This window comes from Ammodytes marinus, assembly GCF_949987685.1.
Source record: "Ammodytes marinus genome assembly, chromosome: 7".
Lineage (NCBI taxonomy): Eukaryota > Metazoa > Chordata > Actinopteri > Uranoscopiformes > Ammodytidae > Ammodytes > Ammodytes marinus.
Genome location: NC_137211.1, coordinates 25315437 through 25340194, shown reverse-complemented (window position 1 = coordinate 25340194; position 24758 = coordinate 25315437). Strand labels below are relative to the sequence as shown.

Below are 24758 nucleotides of genomic sequence, written 5' to 3'. Positions count from 1 at the left end.
TAGTTACACCAGCAATAATTCAGTTTTATAAGGGAATATTGAGAAAGGGTTCTGTAAAATGAGCTGTTACCAATTTTGTGAAAATTGTCAATTAATGCATTTTGTGCAAGTGAAGTGTCAAGTTTGCATCTTGCAGCTTTTAAAAAGGAATGGAATATGTCTTAACAAAAACTAAATTCATACACTTTTTCCAGTATTCACTTAGAAGAAGTAGAAGTCCAGTTTGTTGCCAGTCCATCCCATTAGATAACACACTGAATTTCTGCTAAACTGGTTTCTACCAAGGTTCATTCACAGACCAAACACCTCACCTTCCTGCTGAATGTCTCCAGAGACGATCAGGTTCTCAGGATGAATCCACCGGACTTTCCAGGCTGAGCCCAGAGGGACGGATTGGCACTCCTCCCGTCACACTCTGTTGGTCTCACCTGTCTGCCATCATCCATCATGTCAAATGCAGGTGTTTCTAATTAACACACAAAGGAGTCAGTTTACAGGCTGAGGTTAGTGATAATGTCAAGGTTTTAATGCGTTTCCTGAAATAAAATAAATCAGTGATTCTTGAGAACCGGGACAAAAGGCCGTCTTCCATATGTAACTGCTGTTGTGTTTAAAACTAAAAATATTTAAAATTGTAGATGTTATTAGGGATTAAGAATAGAATGTCTGGAGCACAATTATCCCCTTAAATTTAATTGTATCATTATTATGTCAAATATATGACACTTCTTCTCACGACGTCCAAAACAGTGTCCTCAGAGAAGGTTTCAATCTTTCATATGCAATAAAACCTATTAAAAATGTACTTTAATGATTAAAAAGAGCTTTTTTCATCAAAAGCGACACTAAATAATCTCTCCTATCAATTAAAACAGTTTTTCTAAAACACATTCATGTTTTAGAAGGATTCTAACTAAGTGGTGGGACCACTTTACTGTAAATCAACACCGTCAGACATTTCATTATGTAAAATGTTCTAAAATCAGGCGAAATAAGGGGCAGCTGTCACTTTGAAGGACCTCTTGTCAAATTCTACCTCTGCAGAGTACATTAGAGTCAGACAGGCTCAGAGAAGTGTTGTTTTAGAATATTTTTCATTCCGAATCTTGAAAGTCCTGTGTCACAACCATGATATGTCAACACCGACATACAATTTCTGAAGAAGTTATTTGAAATTTTCTGATCATTTTATTTTCCCGAAGTAGTTCATAATAGAACCTAACATCAACAGAAAAACCAAATGGCTACTAGATAAATTCCATTTGTTATGTTTAAGAAACGTTAAATATGTCCACACTTTCGGACAGGAAATCTGACGGAGTTGACATCTGACGGTGGTGATAGGCCAATGACGGTAAAAAAAAAAAAAAAACGCTGGGATGTTGTGTCAAAGCTTAGCTCAGTAGCTTAGTAGGCCTATATGTTGGATACATACATGTAATTTAATTTGCCGAAACATAGGGTTTGTATTTTTTCAACAATGCACCCTGTTTTGTCCCACTTCTCAAGAATCACTAAAATAATAGAATTACCACCACTGAAACGTTTTATAGTTATTAATGTCCTGGCTGCTTTTAATCCTTTTTTCAGTGGCATTTAAATAGCGATGTTGCATTATGTCAAGCAGTTAATAACTACTCATAGGAATATATTAAGTTCTGTTGGAAGCAGGGCTACATTTAACCTTATAAAAACTCACAGTTCGTCCATATTTAGGCTGATACATTTCTAAACAACTAGATGACTCTTGACATGGAAATCACCAAATTGAAGCTAAGTGGGAACTACTGCTGTTTTATGATAAATGTTTTTTTGAATGTCACATATCTAAATGCAGAATTCATCTTAAATGTGCTTCTTACCAATTAAAATACTCAAGAAATAATAAAACAAAAAAAGCGTAAGTGTGTTAGTTAAAGAAGTTAGTATTTTTCAAGGCCGAGAAACAAATTGGGAGCAAACAGGCTGGAATTTGACCAAAAGGAGGAAACTTAATTTTCTGTAAAAAACATTGGGAATATATTGTAAATTTAAAAAAAGTAACAACTGTGCAAAAGCTCATCTACAGTAATGCATACCTCCAGAGGTATCCGGCTACACATAAAGATTTGGTTTTATCCGTCCAGGTTTATCAGATTATGGGCCGGTTTCACAGACATGGATTAAGCCTAGTTCTGGACTAAATTGTACTTTCAATGGACAATCTCCATTCAAAATTCCATTTAGTCCACGACTAGGCTTAATCCATGTCTGTGAAACCGGCCCATTGTCATTTTCTCACAGCACTGGAATACAAGTTCCAAGTTGCATCTCTAGTCTGGACTACTAGTCTTTAATCAGGTATCTGGTTGAAAACTCGTCACAGCGGGGTCTGTTTTGTTTTTGTCTAAAATAGCTAGACACCACTACATGAGCAAATGTAAAATTGGTTGTTGTTCTTTTACTTTTTTAAATGTAAATAGATTAACCTATTGACGTTAACTCTTGCAGACATGTTACAACTGGACAATATAAGCATTTAGACACACAGGGATCCATTTGCCTAAAGTACAGACTTTTTCACTTGCCCTTAAGATGTTAAAACAAGAGAATATGAAAGTCTGAATGGCATTATATGCAAATACTTTTCATTCACATTAAACCTAATCAGTACAGGTGTATTACTAAGTCTACTGAAAACACTTCAAGCAGGTAAAAACACAAAAAAGAGCATATATTTTCATCTAAACTTAAAGTGTTCATAAATGGTATTTTTTTGTGATCTGAAACAAAGCTAATTCAAAAAAAAGACAGCTAAGTGGCTGACGTTCGTCTCCAGCATGGAGAAGCTGTGGGGAGGGAGTGGATAAAGGAAGGAAAGGAGGAGTCTTGTGTGATCAGGAGAAGTGAAAGTGAAATGAATCTCTGGAGTATTTAGAGAGGAAGTTTTGGAACTCCCGGGTCTGTTGGCAGCCGGGACTCCAGCTCGAGGACGTGCCGCTCTGAAATGTGAGTGACAACTTTTTTTTACACACTGTTTTCTTTCTCTAAACTTTTATCGTCACTCAAGATTTCATACTGTAGTGTTATTTTTTCTGGCTGCTCTTGTACTTTCACTTTTCCTTTTACTGCTTTGTGAAGAGCCAGTCCTCATTCAACCTCTCTTTTTCTCCATGGTTGACTTCTTTTAATGTACACTTTGTAGACACATTCTTCTCTTGTTTTTTTTTTACTGCTTGTTATAAATGTGCTGGTTCCCTCATTGGTCTAAAGAGCGTCTGGGCTTTCTTATCAAGGGCTAAAGTATACATAGATGACAAACTGAAAGTATGTTACAGCCTACTCTCTCTCTCTTTCTCAGACTGCCTCTTTTCTTCCAGGGTTCAGTTCTCATTTTTCTAAGGGCTTTTGAGGACGTGAGAAATGCATGCAGCCTTAAACCAGGGTCTAGAAACCTCTCTAGAGCCCCACAGGAAGAGCCCTACGATGTCAATCTCTTCCTTTATTTTCTGTCAGCTCTCTCTCTCCTCTCCTTCTTTTATCACTCTATCAGCTCTTCCTTGTCTGGCCAACCTCTTGTGGCACGTCTTGGGTTTTTTCTTGTTTTCCCCCTATCAGATGATACACAACAGGTTTTTCAAGATGGGGCACTCTGCATAAGAAAAAGGGCTATCAGTGAGTGTGACACTGTAAGCGCTAATTCAATATTCCCTGTTACTATATTTAACACAGTCCTGAAAAATATTTGATGAAGATGTTGACATTTCTATAGCTGACATTCAAACTTTTATCATTGTAAGGTTGTGACAGATGTTGGCATTAGCTGCCATTCATCCACTCAAAGTGTGTTTAAAGTAGAATAAAGTTCCTTTTTTCCATATACGCAAGAGCTGTTATGGACTTCACTAATATACTTTTGATGGGGTTTATTACTAAACAATAAAAATAAAAGTACATATGCTGGGAATTTCCTTTAACTTTTAATCTTATTTCTAGACTAAGCTTTTATTACATGCTTAAATCCAGATGTTCAGTCCAGCAAACAGAGAATTCTTTTTTTTTTACAATGGCTTTATTTATGGTTTAGTTGAATACAGAAAATAGACATTTAATTATTAACTCTACCGTAAGTGACCATTTGTTTTAATGTTTATACTGCAACATAAACCAATTCAAAAATGGTATCTTACACACGGATAATAAAATAAAAAGGGTGTTCTTTAAAATGCTCCATCTTAGTGTTTAAAAATATGCTTACATTTCTTTTTTTAAATTGGGCCATTAATTGATTATATTTTCTTTCAGAACATATGTGAAGCAGCTACAGCAGATTAAGTGTTATTTGGTACTGTAATTCATTCATCGATTTACAACAGTTAGGCATAACATTTGATCATAGGCATCTTTTCTCCTATTGAGGCATCTTGGTATCTTTGTTGGGTCATTCCCAAGCTGCTCTGCCTTGTTTCCTCACTAACTCTTGTTTACATTACAATGTTCAGTGGATGGAGGATTTAAATGCTTGTCCTGTGTTACGTTACACAGTCAAAAATGAATGCTTAGCGTTGGACAAAACAGCTGGAAAGTAACAAATGAATTGAGCTCAACTTGAAGAGCGTCCAAAGTGTTGCAGTCGTTTGTTAGTGAAGTGTGTCCATTCATTGGCTGTAAACACAGCTTATTTATTACTGAACTTTCTGCTGCACACACTGTCCTGCGTTGGACACAAATGTTCTTTCTCAAGACATACTGTGTCAACCTAATGGAATGTGAGTCCAAATGGCTCTTCACATTTGTTCAATTGCATGCTGCTTCTCCTACGTGGGTTTTTCTTTACTTTGAAAAGCTGCGACTAACACAACGTATCACACAATGTTTCAAATTTCCTTCCAGGACTTGCCGAAATTCACTTTGTTCTTGTTATTTTGTTTTAGTTGTGTCAACCCGAGCGGACCCTTGCCCCCCCCCCCCCCCCCCCCTCACTGAGCCTGAAGCTAGATTTGGTGGGTGGGATTGTAACGGAACCCATAATGCAGCTGTGATGTGGAGCTCCAGCTGGTTATGGCGTCCGTTTCCATCCCACACTGCACAGGACATCCTGAGAAGAAGATATTCTTGCTTCCTACCACACATCATTCATTTAATCTATACAGTTCTACCTCAGAATACCTCTCAGCCTGGAAATGTACTCTACATTATGGACTTTGGTTAATAAGCTAAAATATAATAATAAATTGATAACAATCAGACACCGATCAATCACAGTATAAAAGTAGGCTATACATTACACTTGTCAGCAAGTAGGCTATAGCACCATAACCTTTTATTCTAATTCCCCCATTCTGATTCGTAGCGCAAACTGCTCACTAGTTCAAATAGTCCATTCAAGGTGGAATTATAGTTTTGTTTTTTACCAAATGAATAAGGAAAGTGAAACTGTCAGCGCGAGGCACGCATATAACTACAAGGCTGTGTTGCCCTTTGGAACTGTATAAATCAGATTGTAATGACTGAAGTTCAGGAGGTGTTTTTCCTCAATGACACGTTTTCTCCCGGATTGCTGGGCGACAGTGAACGCAACCGGGAATTTCGTGTCAGCCAAGAATGACACCAAGGACAGCGACTGGAGCCGTTTACTGCATCATTGTAGATTCTCAATGTATAAAGTGTGCCACTACATTTTTGTTTTTTCTGTAGCCTATTGTTTTTATTAACACATTTTTAATAAAGCATCAGCATTTTGAACAATCAGTCACTTTGTTTATTTTTTCTTACAATATCCATCACCGTACATTATTATTGGCCTGAGTTGCAAATAGATTCCCATTGATCAAATCCTGGAGAGCAGCTTTTCTTATTCTACACTATTCACAGTGGTAGGCTTCTAATGTAGCCGCTGAGACATGATAGGCCTACTTCATGACACAGCCACCCTTATTGCCTCTTTCTGCTTTTATTAACTGAAGTCACAGTTGCTTGATGATCCTTAATGAAGCCCACATCTTCTCTTAACCAAATAGCCTACTATTATTAAGCACACATTGACTTACTGGCTGAGGCCTACATAACATAATATATATATTTTTAATACAAAGCCTATATTTTAAGATCACAATATGAACTGCCTCACTGAAAAGTATACTGTTGGTGTAAGATCAAGAGGTTTACTAATGTGTGTGAGGTTTGTGTGATCTGAATCTGATGCAATGAGATAGGAATGATGAGAAAGAGAAACTCCAGTAAGACCTGTGGAGGTGATTGTAGGCCATGTTGCGCCCCTTTGTTCTATGTTGATCCTGTCCTGTCAACATGAACTTTACAATAACAACACAGCACATGTGTTCGCATACTTTTGGCCAGTGACGTTAAGGTTGCAGTTACTGTGTAAGTCACTGGATGGCGCTATAACACACATTGCATTTGGTCCAACGTGAAAATTCACCTCGGGAGAAACACGGGTTTCCCTTCAATAGTTCCGCATTAGAAAAAAACGTCCAATGCAATGCAGTCCTCCACAGCAGATAACTGACATCGAGCCGTGAGCAACCGAGCGGGTCGGGTGCAAACTACCGTGTTCTCCGGCGTGTCTCAGCCTAGCATAGACCCCACCAGCCCCGGGGAGAGACAGAGAGATAGTGCGGCTTTGAACTGAAGAAATGATCAGGGTGTTGGTGTGCTGACAGCCTGGTGTTTTTAGCTAGCTCACCTGTTTGTGTTGGGGGTGGTTGTGTCGGCGATGGAGAATATCGAGGAGGAGTCTTCGCCCCTCCGGATCAGCCCTACCGTCCGGGCGCTGAGCTCCGCACTGCGGGGGAAGCGACAACATGTGTCCGACTCAAGCGACCGGGAGAGCGGCGACAGGGTCTTCCCCGAGCCCGAGAAGCTTTGGTTCAAGGAGAGCAGCGCTAAAAATCTGCGTAGCAGGGACTTCTTGTCGCCGAGCACGATGCTCAACACGCTGTACGCGGACGGACAGGTCAGTGTGTGAATGATACCTGTTATGGTTAGCTTGCAGTTTAACGGTCTTCGTGCTCGTTTCGCAGTGTTTTGTGTTTTTAACTCAAATACTGCATAAAAGAGTCACACTCAACGTTAAATACATCGAAAAGCCCTCTTAGCATTAAAAAAACACGAGTCACTACAGTTGACACTCAAATTAAAAACCAGGAACACTGCTGATATGATTAGACAGAATAGACACAGCTGCTAAAAACTTATTAATTGTATTTCATTCGTCCGCCAAGAAGAATAGTCCCAGGCCAGCTTTTTGCTAAAGGTGTCATACTTGCAAAGGTGATTCGGCGCAGTAATATTTAAATGGATGGAAGGTGTTTTCAAATGTTTCTAAAGTGATTGGGCCAAAATGACCAATTTTTATATATTTGTATAAACACAAAGCAATTTACAAAAACTAGAAGGGGATAAACATTAAATGTTTTTCGTAGATAATGGAATTATTAAGAAAACAATAGTGGAATGACGAAACTATATTTCAATCAAATGGGGTCAATAGGACCTGAGCACCGGAACTACCTGCTTTATAAAGCTCTGCCTGCATGGCGCATAACATTCAGTCTTGTACACAGGACACAGACAACCCCAATTCATGTATGGAAGTGAGAACGCTAAACCCCATGTCCTGTCTAGCTCAGTGGCCGTTGACTTTGCCCTCAACATGATCGACCAGCCTCTGACAGCCTGCAGCAGTCATTATTAACCCATGAGTGGCAGGCAGCCCAATGTGGGTCAGACACACACGCACAGCTGCAAAACACCAACGCAAAACGCATGACATGTCTGTTCTATTTCGTTCCTACTGACCGCCAGAGGCGGTGCTTATAGCACTGGATATTCCATTGCGCGCATGCGCAGGTCGAGATCTTTATACCAACAAAGTCACCTGTGACACCCGGGTGACTCCGGGAATGTCTATATATTCCGGAAGTCACCAGAGGTTCTGTTCCTTCTATTTTCTCGCGGAGCAGGTCGCACACATTGTTGTGTGCTAATATACCACTAGCTTGTCGCAAGTAGCTCGTACCCTGAGGGTTGGTGCTTCGATTTGACTTCGACCACCAAGGGCTGCGACAGCAATTCGTTAGACTTGGCTACGGCCGGTCAGGGTGAGTAGTGTGAAGGCTACGCGTAGCCCGGGGCTACCGCGGAAGCTAATATCACCTTTCCACCTTGCTTTGATTAGATCAGGCGGCGGCTGGGTTCACAGTCGCCGTGTTATTCTTCGTTCGCACCGTTGCTTGTGTGTTTCGCTAAGCCGGTTGCTAATTGTATGCTCGAATGTATTGTCTTTCTAGCATTGTTGCACTGTTGATCGGGTGCTACGTTCGCCCCGACCGGTGCTTACTTGATTTAATCGACAGCGAGCGGCTTGATAGGCTACTCAATTTGCTCGTCAGGTGGGCGGCTTCGGTCAGAAGTCTCTTTCACTGTTGTAGTGAGCTGTGTCGCCGGTGGACGAATTAGTTTCCTAAATCGCCTTCACCGCGTTATTTTAGCCTTGTCACACTGTTGCTCGTGTGTAGGCTGCTGTAGTGTGGCGCCAGTTGGCAGCTTAGTTCACAGCACGGGTGTCGTGTCTGTGCTGCTGTGTTATAAGAGCCGTGTTGCACGGTAGCTCACGCCTTAGCCTGACTGCATAGGCTACTTTATCTGCTCGACAGTGAACGTCGTGCCGTCACTGTGTTATAAGGCGCATTATTGCTTGGGTGCTCTCGCCTAAGGCTCAATTGCCTATAGCCTTCGTTGATTGGCTCTCCAGTGGGCGGCTGGGGTTACCAAGAGCCGCTGACACTGCCAGGGGACTGCAGATGGAGAATAGCATTGGCTAATTCTAGCATTTTTTTAACCCATGTATGACCGTGTGGTTTATTGATTTGCACTGTCCCCGTCTTAAGTAAACTAAATTCAATTGAACTGTGTCGGATTACACATTTTAATTGGCTCGACAGGTCGAGTTGTTGCTTGGGTGCTCTCGCCCAGAGCTCGATTGCCTAACCTACTGTAACTTGCTCGCCAGTGGGCGGCAGGGTTACACTGCCAATGTACTATTAGACAGGTCGCATTGCTGCTTGGGTGCTCTCGCCTAAAGCTCGATTGCCTAAAGCCTACTGTAATTATGCTCGCCAGTGGCAGCATAGTTTTACACAACAGGTCGCATTGTTGCTTGGGTGCTCTCGCCTAAAGCTCGATTGCCTAAAGCCTACTGTAATTATGCTCGCCAGTGGGCAGCATAGTTTTACACAACAGGTCGCATTGTTGCTTGGGTGCTGTGTCGCCTAAAGCTCGATTGCCTAAAGCCTACTGTAATTATGCTCGCCAGTGGGCAGCATAGTTTTACACAACAGGTCGCATTGTTGCTTGGGTGCTGTGTCGCCTAAAGCTCGATTGCCTAAAGCCTACTGTAATTATGCTCGCCAGTGGCAGCATAGTTTTACACAACAGGTCGCATTGTTGCTTGGGTGCTCTCGCCTAAAGCTCGATTGCCTAAAGCCTACGGTAATTATGCTCGCCAGTGGGCAGCATAGTTTTACACAACAGGTCGCATTGTTGCTTGGGTGCTGTGTCGCCTAGGCCAGTTGCTACTTGATTAGTTGCCGGTGAGCGGCTGGGCTTAACGCCGCCACGGTAAGTTCTAATTTCTTTTTGCTAGCTTTGCTGCACTGCTGCTTGGGTGCTGTGTCGCCTAGGCCAGTTGCTACTTGATTAGTTGCCAGTGAGCGGCTGGGGTTAGCGCCGCCACGGTAAATTCTAATTTCTTTTTGCTAGCTTTGCTGCACTGCTGCTTGGGTGCTGTGTCGCCTAGGCCAGTTGCTACTTGATTAGTTGCCAGTGAGCGGCTGGGCTTAACGCCGCCACGGTAAATTCTAATTTCTTTTTGCTAGCTTTGCTGCACTGCTGCTTGGGTGCTGTGTCGCCTAGGCCAGTTGCTACTTGATTAGTTGCCAGTGAGCGGCTGGGATAGCGCCGCCACGGTAAGTTCTAATTTATTCTGCTAGCTGTTGCGCTGTGCTCGGGTGGTGAGTTCGCCGGGGCCGGGTGCTTACTTTGATTATCAGTGAGCGGCGTGGGCAGTAGCCGCCGCCGCGGTATTTGCTAGCTTTGCTGCACTGCTGCTTGGGTGCTGTGTCGCCTAGGCCAGTTGCGTACTTCATTTATCGTTTTGCAGGGGCGTCGTGCTCGGGTGCTCTCGCCTAGGGCGCGATTGCCTAAGCCTGCGTTAATTTGCCTCCAGTAGGCGGCTTGCGGGTAGCAGAGTCGCCTTCAAGGGGTTAATTTTGGGCTGCGCACCGGTGCTCGGTGCTCTCGCCTAGAGCCCGGCTGCATAGCCTACTAACTAATTTGCTATTTTCTAATTAGTTACTGAGATAGGGTAATTAAGGTTGCCATTATGTCAAGCGCCCACAATTTTGTAGTCAGACGCATATTTCGTTGGCTCAACAGTGGCCAGCTTACGCCTTCATGACCTCCATACAGGGCCATGACAAGTGCCCTGCAGGTCTCAGGGTTGAGCACCTGAGGGAAGCGCTGTCAGATAACCCATGCATGAACTGTAGTTTCATGTCTCAGGCACTTAGGTTGCTAGGTAGAGGCTCTTCTACTAGCCTCCAACCAGTTCATGGTACCAGTGCAGTGAATAACCTTGCGGCTGTGCATCCTTCCTACTCGGGGGATGACATGCTGTCCACAGCTGCGTCCTGTAGTCTCTTACAGGTGGGCAGCTCGGCTAGGAAGTCAGTGTCTGTCCGTGACTCGGCCAAGTATGGGGTTAGATGAAGCTCTGGTTTCATCTGCACCCACGAATGCCTTCTTTCGGCAGGCCCTCAATCCTCCGTTTCTGTGTGCCTCCCTCTGAGCCTTATTCCGCTGGGCTCCGTAGATGCTGGCCAGATTAAGGGCTCTCTCCTATCACACTAGTGACAGTAGAGCTCTGGCAGCCATGCAATGCTGATAGTTAGGGCTCGGACTGGGTAGCTCCGATTGAGCCTGCTATAGCATCCCTGGTTGTCTCCCCAGACGAGGCTCTGAGAGCCGATGTGCGCTGCCCTCGGCCCCAGGGCCGGATTTCAGGCGACCTCCTTACTAGGAGTTACGACATTGCTGCCTGTGGGGGCCATCTGGGAATTTGCTTTCTCACACAGTCCTGGCTCGGTCGCAAACCATACAGGGGTCAGGTGCTGGTCACTCAGCACGGACCCTCAGTGATGCTTCACTGCAGACTTTGCATTATGACTTAGGGAGCTAATAATAATAATAATTTGAATTTATATAGCGCCTTTCAAGGTACCCAAGGTCGCTTCACAAGAAAAGGGCTAGGCAGGTTGATCAGCTGTGACGTGGCGCGCCGCCAAGGTTGGCTGGCGCAGTCGTCCCAGTCGGAGGTGTGTCGACAGACCCTCCGTTCTCTCCAGTGATCCCAGGCCAGACGTTCGGCCAGCTGCTCTTCAGGTCCCAGGGCAAAGTGTTCAGGTTGACCAGGCTAGACAGTAGTTGCACGCTGCGACGTGCACCTCTGCCTGATTCCAGGCCGGGAACCTCTGTGGTACCCCGTGCCAATAGCTTCAACCACGTTCAGGTGGACAATCAAGGGGCCAGTGCTTCTCAGCACATTCTGTACAGCGCCGTAACACTGCGCTACAGCTGCATTTCAGGCGCCAGGAGGTCGGCGTCCAGTCTCCGCCCTCCCCCAGAGTCCTTGGGGGTGCTACTCGATGCTCGGTAGGTTCTACTCAACCGAAGCTCAGGTACCAGGAGGTGGGGCGGGGTCGCCCCGTTCTGGGCTAAGACGGCGGAATCAGTGCCTCACGATTCTTCCTTTCCCCATGTTGCGTGTTGCAGGGGTCCTCCAGTCTATCGCTCAGGCGGACTGGGTTGTGTTATAGCCTGAAAGATGCTACTTTCAAGTCCCTACTGCCCAATGTCACAGGTGGTCCTCCCCTTTGCATTTCTGGGCAAGGTGTACCAGTCAGGGTTCTTCCGTTGGGCCGTCCCTGGCTCTGCGTATATTAAACAGTGTGTGGCAGCATCCCTGCCACCATTACAGCTCAGCTGGTGCTCGAGTCGGCGGCCATGCGAGCCTGCCTTTCTCCGTAGCGCGTAGCTACCGTTCAGCGGCTACTACAGCACTTCATGCAATGGAGGCTGCTGGAGTACAGCCTCTTCCTTCGATTGATAAGTATGCTGACCTCAGCATTATCTAATTATCATTATCTAAGCTGTCCAAGTTCCAGGTGTCCGGAACACAGCGATAGAAAGGGCCACCCCCGGGGAGTGGAGACTCCATCCGGAGGTGGTGGGCATGATTGGGACAAGTTGGCAGGGCAGTGGCGTATCTCTTTGCTTCCGAAGAGATGACCCACTGTCCCCCTGGGTCCTCCTAGATGGAGAGGACCAGTCCCCTAAGGCAGGATGCTCTGGCTAATGCTTGGCCAGTCAGCCTGCTTTATGCATTTCCTACAATTCTTTTGTTACTGACAACACTGGATGGGGTCCAGCATTGCAGTTACAGCCTACGTTGGGGGCTCCACATTGGCCAGGAAGGCCATGGATCCCAGCGTTACTAACTCCTCAAGGAGAGCCTTGGTGCCTTCCAGGGAGACAGTACCTTCTGTCTCAGGTAGGCGGACACATGTGGCACCCGAACTCGGGGCGCCTGCAGCTGTGCGTGGGGCTCCTGGTAGCCAGGACCCACTGTTGACGTATTGCGACCAGTCAGAGGTCCATACCTTTCTGACTTCAGGGGCACTCTCCACTACATGGCGCTATGCAAACAGGTGGAAGCCGTTTTCACAGCGGTGCATGGCACATGGCGAAGTCCCATGGACTTGCTCAGTGATAGTGATACCACACTTCTGCAGTCTGTGTGGGCAACAGGAGAGCTGCTTCCACCCTGTGCGTCTATGTGGCTGTGATATCGGCCGCACATGCAGGGGTGGATAACCAGGCGGTAGGGTCCCACTACCTAGTCAGGCAGTTTCTGAAGGGAGGCCAGAGGCTTCATTCAGCCACCGTGACCCCTGAGGGCACCATCAGGGGACTTGCAAGTAGTCCTGAGGGCCTTAGGACTACCCCCATTTGGGCCGCTGAGTCAGGCAGACCTGACGCGGCTGTCGATGAAGACGGCATTCCTCCTTGCCATGCGACTGCAATCGGTCGGTGAACTCCATGCCTTGTCAGTAAGCCAGGCGTGCTTGCGCTGGCATGTAGAAGGGTCAGGAGTGGTGCTCTCGCCAACTCCATCCTTCCTATCCAAACGATTGTCTCCCCACCATGTAAACCAATCGATCGAGTTGGCTGCTTTCAATCCCCTGGGCTCACCAGGGGGTGCAGAAAGAATGTCAGACCCACTGTGCCCGGTGCGGGCGCTTAGGGCATAGGTTGTGGCAACAACCAGCTTGCGTAAGACAAATACCCTTTTGTCTGCTATGGGAGCCGCAGGGAGGGGGCTGCCCTGTCCAAACAGAGACACTCCCACTGACTTGTGGATGTGGTCTTGTATGCATATAGAGCACAGGGGCTCCCCATGCCTTGGCCGTTGAGTGCCACTCTACCAGGAGTATGGCTACATCATGGGCTGCCTTGAAGCGGATTTCACGGCAGGACATTTGCGCCACGGCTACATGGTCTTCATCATGTACGTTGCGCGGCTCTACAGAGTAAATGTTGCTGCACCTCATCCGGTGGTATGACAGCTGTCTTGTTGATGGCTGCAAGCCCTTAATTGATGAGTACTCTTCGTGACCGTTTTGGTATAAGTCATCCAGTGCTATAAGCACCGCCTCTGGCGGTCAGTAGGAACGAAATAGAACGATAGTTACGTATGTAACTACGGTTCTATGAGTTCCGGATGACCGCCAGAGTTCTCTGTCACTCAGACTTCTCAGACACCGCGAGAAGATCCAGTGGAACAGAACCTCTGGTGACTTCCGGAATATATAGACATTCCCGGAGTCACCCGGGTGTCACAGGTGACTTTGTTGGTATAAAGATCTCGACCTGCGCATGCGCGCAATGGAATATCCAGTGCTATAAGCACCGCCTCTGGCGGTCATCCGGAACTCATAGAACCGTAGTTACATACGTAACTATCGTTATCATTAAAATATGACGTTATTAAGATTTTGTATAAAACATTTTACAAAATAAATCTTTGAAACCCAGATCATATGATATGGGTTTAGGAAGCGGATTGGCAATATCTGATATGTTATAGATCACAAAAATAAATGCATGTGAAAAACAGGTTTGACTGACATGCATAATTCAAAGCAAGAGCTAAAAATACTCCACACAATAACATCTTCACTGTATTTCTAATTTGAAGGAATTTAAGATGGAGTCAGCGATTCTGGAGAATGCTTGTTGTCAAAATCACTTTTTTTGACAACAAGCGTTTTCCAGTAAATGCTCACTCCCTTTAAAGTACATACTTCTAAATTCCAATTTGAAAATAACGAAATATATATTTTTTCAGTTTAAATATCATGTCGGTATCCTGTATGAATATATGCATTTGTGATTAACTAAAATCCCCTCATGCCCTTCCTCCTAACACACTCACATATTCTTTTGGTCAATGCATGCATGATGCGTCTAGGTTAGGTTCAACTTCATTGTCCCTGTGGGGAAATTTGGCTTGGGCACAGTGCATGATTGCTTTCATAAAAATATACTTCAAAGAGACTACAACCAGGGGTGCCCTTAGCTCAGTTGGTAGGGCGCCCCCCCCATGGGCCTCGGCCAGCAGTGGACCCGGGTTCGATTCCAGCCCGCGGTCGTTCTCTGCATGTCACTCCCCTCTCTGCCCCATTTCAACTCTGTCTCTAGTCTACACTATCGATAAAGCATAAAAATGCAAAAAAAAAATCTAAAAAAAAAAGAGAGAGAGTACAACCAAAAACAAACAGACAGACACACATTTGAACATTGACAACATGGTTAAAAGTATGTAAGGTAAAGTAAACTTTGCTTCATTCCATAGAATTGAACAGTGTAAGTGCAAGTGTTAACATTTGTGTTTCACATTGCCCTATTGCACTAGAACTTGTGGATAAAGTGCTGACCTATTTATTGCCCAGTGTACTGTGTAGTCTAAATGAGTCCCTAATTCTTCTTATATCCTCCTAGGTCCCTCCAGCGGTGATGTCCAGAGTCCTGTCTGTCCGTGGTAGTGGTGTTCTGCCCGTGGCGGGTGGGGAGGTGATGGCTGAGGGCTTGAGGGTGAGGGTGGACCGCCCCGCAGCCTTCGGGGCCGTCCTGGCAGGCGGAGCTACTGAGTACCTGAAGCCCTCGTGTGAGAACCAAGGCTGTGTGGTGCTCAACTGCCCCGCGCTGCACCCCAAACCCAACGCACCCACACCGGACACGCTGACCCTGGGCCAGCTGAGGACTATTCTGTTGGCAGACCACATGGGGGCGCTGCTGAGAAGACAGGGGTGAGTCTGTCTGTGGGTTAATAGGATAATATTATAGCAAGTATGTTTGTTTGTTTTAAGTGTATACCAACAAAACACCATTCAAACATCCTCTTCTAGACTTCGAAATTGTATACATCTACTTTCTTTAGTTACCCTGATCCTATAAACCTTCTTATGACTTGAATCTAATGTGAATAATTGGTTACTTGCTTAAAAGAACTAGGAACTCAGGCCACAGGTTCGGATGGCAATGTGGAAAGGGAGGTGATGGCGATAAAAATAAATTTGAAGCATTCAGAATTCATATTTTTCTGCACTTCTTCACTTCATTTTCAATTTCAATAATAAGACTACTACAACTTTTGATGAGAAAGGAGACCAATGCACAAGATTTCTTTTTTTAGACTAATCTGAGGAACTACTTAAATACAATTTTGGAGTATGCATTATTTATGATTATAGCCTACTTTCTTAAATATTGTTGCCCCCAAAATGAATGAAAAATAAAAAAAACAACAAAAAATATGGTCTGACATATATGACAAAAACTATAATCTGACATTAAGACAAACCTATCAATCAGTTCATTGAAAAAAACTAACTGACAGATAACTGTGAAAATATTACATACTGTTTATAAGTTGCAATCAAATATTAAAAATGCTGCTGTGATCAACACCAATCTCCTCACCTGTGTCAGATACACAGTGTCCTATTGCCCCACGCTCCCCGAGGACAGCGACATGGCCACCTTTCTGCAGTCTCTTGGCATCGATTGGTCGACGGCCCCGGCCAACTGGACCAATGAGGAGAGAGAGGAGAAGATTGAGGAAGCGCTGGCCAACTCCCCGTATAGAGAGAGAGAGACGGAGAGAGGCAGGAGGACCAGCGGAGGAGGAGGAGGAGGAGGAGGGAGGAAAGTGGAGGAGGAAGAGAACGAGGGAGCGCTCAGAATCAACCTCAAACGAGTGTTCCAGGAGGAGGGGCTACTGGGATACGACCCCAGCCTCGGCACCTGCACAGGTGAGGCCAAAAGGAATGTTAAAGGTGCACTATGTTACTTTGGGTGTGTCAGAAAAGTGAACATTTATTATCGTATAACTGAATAAACAAACTTTCCTCACAATAATATTGGATTCCTGGAACACTGAAGCTAGAAAGTGACCTGAAGCAGCAGGGCCAACTGTTTTGTTTCTAAAGATATTCCTGTCTTACATTTGTTTCCAGGTGCTACAAAATATTTTAGTTTTGATTAATTATAAAATTAATTCAATACTAAGAATTACATGTAGTACATGTTTTGTATACTACTCGCAGGCTGCGCAAATGTAAACAAACCCCCCCCCCTCCTCCCGAGTCACTGCAAACTGCCCCATTTCTGTTTGAGGTGAATGGCTATGTAGTACGCTGTGATCGTGCCGTGCTGCTTTATTCTGTGATTTTGTATTTTTGGGCAATAAGGCAGGTTATGTGAAAAGCACTTCGGTTCCACACCAAACAAATTGAAATGTTTCAATGAAGTGGTTATGTAAATGTGTAACATAGCTTATTTCCCTGCTAATACTTTTCGGGTTGTAAGAGTAGAAGATCCCCCTCCATTTTTAATCATCAAAAAAAGCAGAGCCGTCTTACTCTCTGGTCTGCCCTGTGATTGCTCCCTGCTGATTTTTCAAAAGGAAAAGCTAAATAATTGTAACTTCCTCCAAGATGTGTCCCTTTCCATTTGGTCTGTTATGGTTTTACAAATGGAGCCATGTGGAGTTTGGGTTTATGTGCTGAGGTTTCAAGATATCTGTTTCTGCTGCCTGTCCCAAACAGTAGAGCCTGTGGTATGTTTTTATTCTGTGAAGCACTTTGTGTTGTCCTGGCTGTGTACTGTAATGCAAAGTGCTACATAAATAAAGTCTGACTGATCGATTGATTGATAGATAGATAGATAGTGGCCTAAGGCAAATATCTATTTACTTATGTGCTGAGCCAGGCTAGCTGTTTCCCCCAGTTACTAGTCTTTATGTTAAGCTAACTGTCTTCTGGCTCCATCTCCACACTGCCCTTGTCAACAAACAAACCGTTTTCCTTTTAAAGTTTGAACCCTGCATTGTATGTTTCCACCCATGTTACTAGCTAGCCCTCTTCTTCTTTTCCTTTGTTGGTGCATTGCTCTGTATCTTGAAGCATTACCACCACCTATAGATCAGTGTGAAACCACTGGCTGCTGGACAGTTTATGGCATCATCCTCATGCATCTTTGTTACGCATGGATGTGATGACAACTTGCATAGTGCTACTAAAGGTCAAGCACAGGGAACCTTTAACAAAGAGTGGTGTCACCTTACTTTCTGTGAGGAATATGTTTATTTCCCAAAATGCTGCTCTATTCCTTTAACAATAGATATGTTGTTTAACCATTGTTTAATATGTTTCAGTACACAGAGACAGTGTTTCCCATCTGGCACAACTGGACAGAACCACAGCTGACTGCACAGTGAGACGCGCACACACACACACACACACACACACACACACACACACACACACACACACACACACACACACGCGCAGTATACAAACACTCAGACTTTCTGCAACAAAGCATTGATTTCTATATCCTTGCTGCCTCTTTCATAGGTAGCCATGGCAACAGCGCTACATGTGACTTCCTGCCAGGATGAGTTCCGCCAGCAGCAGATAGCAGTACTGTGGAGAGCCAGTGGAGCCACACACACACAGGTGACCACACACACACACACACACACACACACACAGTCTTCACACATGTATTGCATTGTGTTCCTATTTTAACCAGCTCTGCTCTCTCCTGCCTGCAGAGACATCTGGTGTGTGGGCCTGTCAAGACTCCCGGTTGTCACCTCACTGCTGCACAGTACCTGCAGTAAGACGCCCCACCTTCTCTCTTTACACTTATGTCATTCTCACTATTACTGTCTGTCTTCTCTCTCTTTCTCTCTCTCTCCCTCCCCCCTTCTTCCCTCTTGCCCCTCCCAGCGCTCCACCAGACAGATGTTTCTAATCTCAGACAACCTTGCTAGTACACAACTCTGCACCGTAAAATCGCAGCCTTAATTAGACCAAATTAAAACACCACTTGTGGGCGTTGATGGCGCTCCTCTTCGTCTCTGTGTAGTATAGTATATTTTAAGCCCAGCTGTCGGTGTAAACAAGGCTTCTATTGTTTCCTCCTTCCTCTTCTCCTCCAGGCTGAGAAGAGGTCAGATGAAGGAGGCCTCAGAGATGAAGTATGGAGATCAAGTGGAAGGTGTGTGTGTGTGTGTGTTGTTTTATTATATGCCACTTTTGTAAAGTCGATATATTGGACATGTTAAAATAATACAAACGCAAGTAAAACTCATAAGCAATGAAAAGCAAACGGGATTCTCAGACAGCAACACAGAAGCAACAAAGCCGGGCTATAGCATAGGGCCGGAGGCTTTAGGTTTTGGCTTGTCCGTCTGACTCAAGGATCAACATTTTGGAGGTCAAAGGTCAAGGCCTCTGACCTCAAATCTTTTATGTATATTTCAAGAATGCCTTGGAGGATTTTTTTTGTCAAATTTAGCACAATCTTACACTTGGAGTCGAAGGTGAACTGATTATATTTTAGAGGTCAACTTTACATATTGTGTGGTTGCAGTAACTATATTGTAGCTTTGTAGGAGCTTAACATCCTTGAAAGCATTTCATACCACCACTGTACTTTCACTGTTCAATTGTATGCCTTACGGAGGCAGGTACCAGGCGGTAGTTCTACTTTTTAGTTTAACATTAATCATAGATAATACAATTTTAATTTAATCAACCCTTTTGGACCGAACAAGAACAAAATAATAGGAACAGTTGGACCAAATCCACTTAATATTTTGTTTCTAAAGAGTTATGAAAATGACTTAACTGCTATTTATGAACTACAGATAAAGTGACTTAACTGGAGTGAAATACCTGTCTCCTCTTGTAGGTCAGACGTGGGATGACATCATCAGGGTCATGACCTCGGCCACTGTCAGGTTTGAGCTGCTGTCTACGGTCCACACCAGTCCTGTGAGTCCTCATTACACCTGAATGTGTCGCGATGTGTTGTGTGTGTGTATTTTGTCCCAAAGGCCCGTACTGATTCATTAGAACTGACTCTGTTTGATGGTCAGTCACAAACACCTCCTTGTTAACGTAGGCAAGGCAAGTTTATTTATAGAGCACAATTCAGACACAAGGCCATTCAATGTGGAAAGTGATGACAGTTTCCTCCTTGGGTGTGATTGGTGGAGTCAGAATGATTGACAGCTGTCTGTTTTCAGGTGACACTGGACGTCCAGAGGGAAGGGGGCGTGTCCACCAAAGGGCCCAGAGGAGGAGTGTTTGTGATGTATAACTGCGCCAGACTGCACACACTGTTTGACAGCTACGAGAGAGGGGTGGAGAAGGGTGAGAGACGAGTGTTTCATTTGTCCCATCAATAACGTTACAAATGTCCAATAACTCAAACTGCTGTGGCCAGGCAGATTCCCCCTTAATCTCAGAATGGATGGCTATGGGCCAGTTTTTTACAATATAGTTACAAAGTTACAGAATATGATACACAGCCATATACACATTGTAAATGTTTAATTCAATTTTATTTTTGAGTATATTCTTCCTTTATGAAAATAACTGTTTGTTTGGATTGCATCTGAGGTCATATGCAAGTTATTCACATTAGTAAGTAGTCGCTGACAGAGATACAGCAGCCTATGAAATATGTAATTAAATGGTTATATACGCATCAAAGTGCAGTGACCTGTTTAATTCATGGTCTAAATGAAATTACTGTTATTTTACTGAGAGTGGCAACTATTTGTGTTTGAGACAGAAATTGTTGATCATAAGTAGATGTTACCAGGCTGTTAGTTGGGATTTACACATGCCTTGTATTTACATTGTGGAGATGTTTGCAAAATCTGAATGTAAATGTTTAAAGGGAAAACTTCAGCTTTGGAGTGCAGGATTTGGCCTACAACCTGCCATTTGCCATTGGTTCTGCAACCAGTCTAGATCTGTGGATGCTATGTTTATAGTGTTTCTGACTGTTTATCTGCAGGTCTATACCCAGAAATCCCCGAAGGCTCCAAGCTCGACTTCTCTGCTCTGAAAGAAGAGGTACCACTCTACTCTCTCTAGTCTGTTCTGTAACTCCATTCATTCCTTTAGATTCCCTTTGCTTCTATTTTCTTTATGTCAGCCTACAAACTGTGCACTACATAAATCCTCAGTGTTCATCCCTCCACGCTGACTGTGTGTTTTTTTTTGACTGACAGGGCGAGTGGCTTCTCCTGTTCAATTACCTCATTCCGTTCTCCGAGCTGCTGGACCAATCAGGACAGGCGTTGGACTGTGAAGGGGGAGGGGCCAGAGTCAACATCAGGACTGAACAGGTCAGGTCGACTGAGATAAACTGATTTTTGCCATCAATTGGCAACTTCTATTGTATTGTAATGTATTAAATTAAAGGTCAACTGTTGAAATATGTATCTAATATGTATACACGTTTGTGTTCCTCAGATCTGTAAATTCCTAGTGTCGCTCAGTAAAGACTTCAGCTCGTACTACAACAGAGTCCACGTGCTGGGGGTGAGGATTTTTACTTATTTATTATTTACTACATCATTCACACATGCTTATAAATTAAGTAGGTTTTTGCCTTGTATAAATGTACTAATTTATTCACTGAAAGGGAATTCTAAGGTCAAGAGATTTAGTCTACTACAGCAAGTCTTTGTTTTTGGACAAATGGCTGTAAATATATATTTATTTAAGTGTTTGTATGCGTGTGTGTGTTCCCTCCTGTTGTGCGCCATATGGAGATTAGTGTGTTAATAGCCCATTGCCCCGTCTGGTGACTTGCTGTCACTAACAGAATGTCATTACCGATTAAGAAAAGAAGAGGAAACATCAGTTTAGCATTAGGCCTGGGACACACATCCTGCCTCTACCTCTGGAACGCATCTCAGAAGCCCTGTCCTTTCACATAGAGTGTTCATAGATAATTCCCATTAATATGAAGTTGTTTCATGTCATTTTATGATGCATATGATTTAATTTGCCTTTTTTTGTGTGAAGAGCCTTGTGTTCAGATTTAAATGCCGGTGTGCAGCTTTTGTTAATTGTGGCGATTTTCCTCTTCATTGAATGAATCAACGGGCTACATTGTGTCAGGCTGCTATGATGTCATCATAGTTACGTAGCTGCCGCCATCAGCGCCGTTCAACTACTCTGACCCATAGACTGTACTCTTAATGCAGCTATTGGCGTCTGGCACAAACACTGTCTACCAAGTAGCTAGTAGTGCAAGCCAGGTCTAGGTTTACTGTGCTGTGCCTAACCAACTGTATGATTCCCTTTTATATTCCCTCTTTTATAACACTCACACACTCTTCCAATTTATTTCTTCCTGTCTTTCCAGGAGCCGTTGCCCCATCTCTTCAACCAGATGTTTTGTCGTCTGTATCTGTTGAGAGCGCTGAGAGAGCTCTACCACAGCGCTCTGGACACCCTCAACCTCCCCCCCATCAGGCAACTATAGCCAAACAACTCACTATCCCATAATTCACCACTGGCCCCACACGTCTCACACACAAACTCACCAGTGTTGAGCAAATTGCGGCCTCATCACGCGCACACATTTCGTTTAGCAAAGATCATGCGTCCACCTCAGACACGGTGTCACCTTTTACCTCGTTTTGGCAAAGTCACAGTACAGTCCGAGGCTGTCACTATAAACTATGAGATGTTGTCTGACCTGCTCACTGTGTAGCTTGAGCTTCCACTGCTCATTGTCAGAAATGACTGTAGCCACAAATATTTCCCCTTGAATTCTGTGATCTGACATCAGCCTATTTGTTTTTGTTTTCCAATCGAGGAGAAGGTTGATAGGTCTGTAACGTCCGTAAAGTCAATATGAAGCTACCGCAAGCAGCCAGTTAGCTTAGCTTAGCATAAATAATGGAAGCAGGGGGAAAGAGCTAGCCTAGCTCTGTCCAAAGATAACAAAATATCAGCTCCGCTAAAGCTCACTCACTAACTTGTTATATCTTGTAATATGTACAACATGTTTTAAGAAGGGTTATGTGCCAGATTTCTGTACTGGGACCAGTTGGGTAGTGAGTCCAGGAAACATGGAATTGTCGTTTTCACTCTTTGATTTTTGCCTCAACAAGAAGCAATGTGCCAACAAGTAAGCTTTAGAGAGGCTCTTAATCAGATATTGTTTTTATGGTCTTTTGAAGCCATACGTTGCCATTTTAAATTCTACCCTTTATACAGTACATTTATATTGATCTTATGACATACAACACCTAACCAGTAGTCAATACATCCCAATTAAACTATTATAAGATATGTCAAACATTCTAAATTTCCCTATATGTGTATTTCACAATGCACACTTAATGTCGCTTTTTGAAACACATACACATGTCTAAAAGTAATTTTTTTCATGTATGTTACCCACATTGTATTTATCAATGCCACACATATATTTATTGTCAGATTTAAAAAAAAGAGATGTGTACAGAATATATATATTCTGCCTAATATGGGTCTTAATTGCTGTGTTCATATTTGTATTATTATTGAGAGCCAAATTATCAAATATCTGCTTGACAAATCACCAACGTTCCGTATCAAACATGTACCATGTGTTACAGGTGTTCATAAGTTATTAACAAAGAAAAACAATAGACATTAGCAGCATTTAGGGCATGGTGCCATAACGTTAGGAAATGCATGAAATGGCATGAAAATAATATATATGAAGAGTTTTATGCCAAATATGTTATTTATAAAACTTTTTTGCCAGGGTAAAATAATAATGACCTTAACTTGATCCTTGAGTATCTCTGAAATGTGAAATGTGTTTCCATTGCAGTCACCTGCTGTCTGTCAAAATGTGCCATAGCTCGTCTTAACTTTCTGCTACACATTATTCTGTAATGTTTTTTTTTTTATTTTTATTTTTTATTAATATCTCAATGTTGCAACAAAACACACGGTTATCAATTTTCTTGATGACTCATTTTTAGCTGCATGAAATGTTATCGGATCCAAATGTTGCTCGTTCCTGGATGGTCTACTTTGTAATGCACTTCTTCTTCTTTTTTACATTTTTTTTTAGCCTTTTATTTACAATAGAAAAGGGAACAGTATGTTTATTCTATGCTAAGTTGTTTACAGTCTTGCTGTAATGACCACAGTATTAATGCAGGAGAGATGCAGAATAAGGGACTTTGATTATTTTTCTTTTCACTGTTTCTGTAAACTGATGTACTGTGGATACGATAGGTTAACTGTTAGCCATCAGTCTTTTTCTCTTGCTGCCATGTTCTCACACCTCTGACCCTTTTCTGCCACTTTCTCAGTCTTTTCTCCCTCCTCTTTGGGCGTCCTAACTCCCATTATATTACTCCCATTGTATTATAAACTCACAAGCTATCCTGTCTTAAATATAGTTGCCCGAGCCCTGTTTGTGGAAGTTGAAAACCAACCAAAAAATGCTTTAGAAAAACAAGGAAACAATAACTTATGTTTAAAAAGTAATTTATTTGTTATCCTTTCTATTGGTTTCAATAGTACAAATAATTCTAATTCTGAAAACAAAAAAAACAGGAGCTTAACTTCACAGGACTTCCCTTCCTAATCCTGAACAATCTCTACACACATCTCTGACCCCTTTTAAGTGTAGTCTTCCATGTGAATGTAAATGATACTGTCAACCCCTCTCCTGCACACATCTGTTTGCCCACAGTTTCTGTGTCTTTCCTGTCTGCAGAATTAAAATAACCATGACAGACTCTCTCTGGCTGTGTGTGTTCGTCTCTGGCTTCGAAAGATTGTACACACACACCTATTATTCTATATAACAATCCCCTCATGTTGCCCCCTTAGGCCACATAGATCCAGATAGTATCCCAGACAGAGGTACTGTATATGCTGTTAACTGTGATCCATCACCGCGGATACAACAACCGTAATGTGACGCATCATTCGTCTTTTGCCTTTTTCCTCTGTACACGTTCCTTGTACACGCTTGGGTTCCTCAGTTGCTGTGTTCCTCCGCTCCGTTCTGCTCATCATCGTCATTTCCCCACCTCTGGACCGCATTTATAAAAATGTGATTCATGTCTGATGGCTGTAATGCTTTTTGAAACATTTTGCTTCTTGAAAACGTGAGTTGAATTTCAAATTCGGAGTGTGCTACGTGGCATTTTCTGCTCATAGGCTGAAATATTTCATTGCAATGAATGTCGAAATTTGATTTGCTCTTATTAAATGGTTATACAGTGCACTTGAGAATAAAGTAAT

At 43.5% G+C, this 24758-nt stretch overlaps 1 protein-coding gene across 1 annotated transcript; it reads left to right on the top strand.

Annotated features, from left to right (window-relative positions):
- The first annotated feature begins 6606 nt into the window (after positions 1–6606).
- On the top strand, positions 6607–24125 carry dalrd3 (DALR anticodon binding domain containing 3). The gene is made up of 13 exons (XM_080030911.1): positions 6607–6955; positions 15121–15428; positions 16111–16433; positions 17837–17895; positions 18039–18140; positions 18239–18303; positions 18629–18687; positions 19384–19466; positions 19721–19847; positions 20500–20558; positions 20717–20833; positions 20961–21029; positions 21862–24125. The coding sequence occupies exons 1-13, from the start codon at positions 6716–6718 to the stop codon at positions 21979–21981; spliced, it is 1731 nt and encodes a 576-aa protein (XP_079887037.1). The 5' UTR covers positions 6607–6715; the 3' UTR covers positions 21982–24125.
- The last annotated feature ends 633 nt before the right edge of the window (positions 24126–24758 follow it).

What these genes read in the sequence shown, in the direction of transcription:
- dalrd3 (XM_080030911.1), top strand. Translation starts at nt 6,716, where the DNA reads ATGGAGAATATCGAGGAGGAGTCTTCGCCCCTCCGGATCAGCCCTACC. An exon ending in GCGCTGCTGAGAAGACAGGG is followed by an intron (nt 15,429 to 16,110) that starts GTGAGTCTGTCT and finishes CACCTGTGTCAG; the next exon opens with ATACACAGTGTCCTATTGCC. An exon ending in CTACGGTCCACACCAGTCCT is followed by an intron (nt 19,467 to 19,720) that starts GTGAGTCCTCAT and finishes GTCTGTTTTCAG; the next exon opens with GTGACACTGGACGTCCAGAG.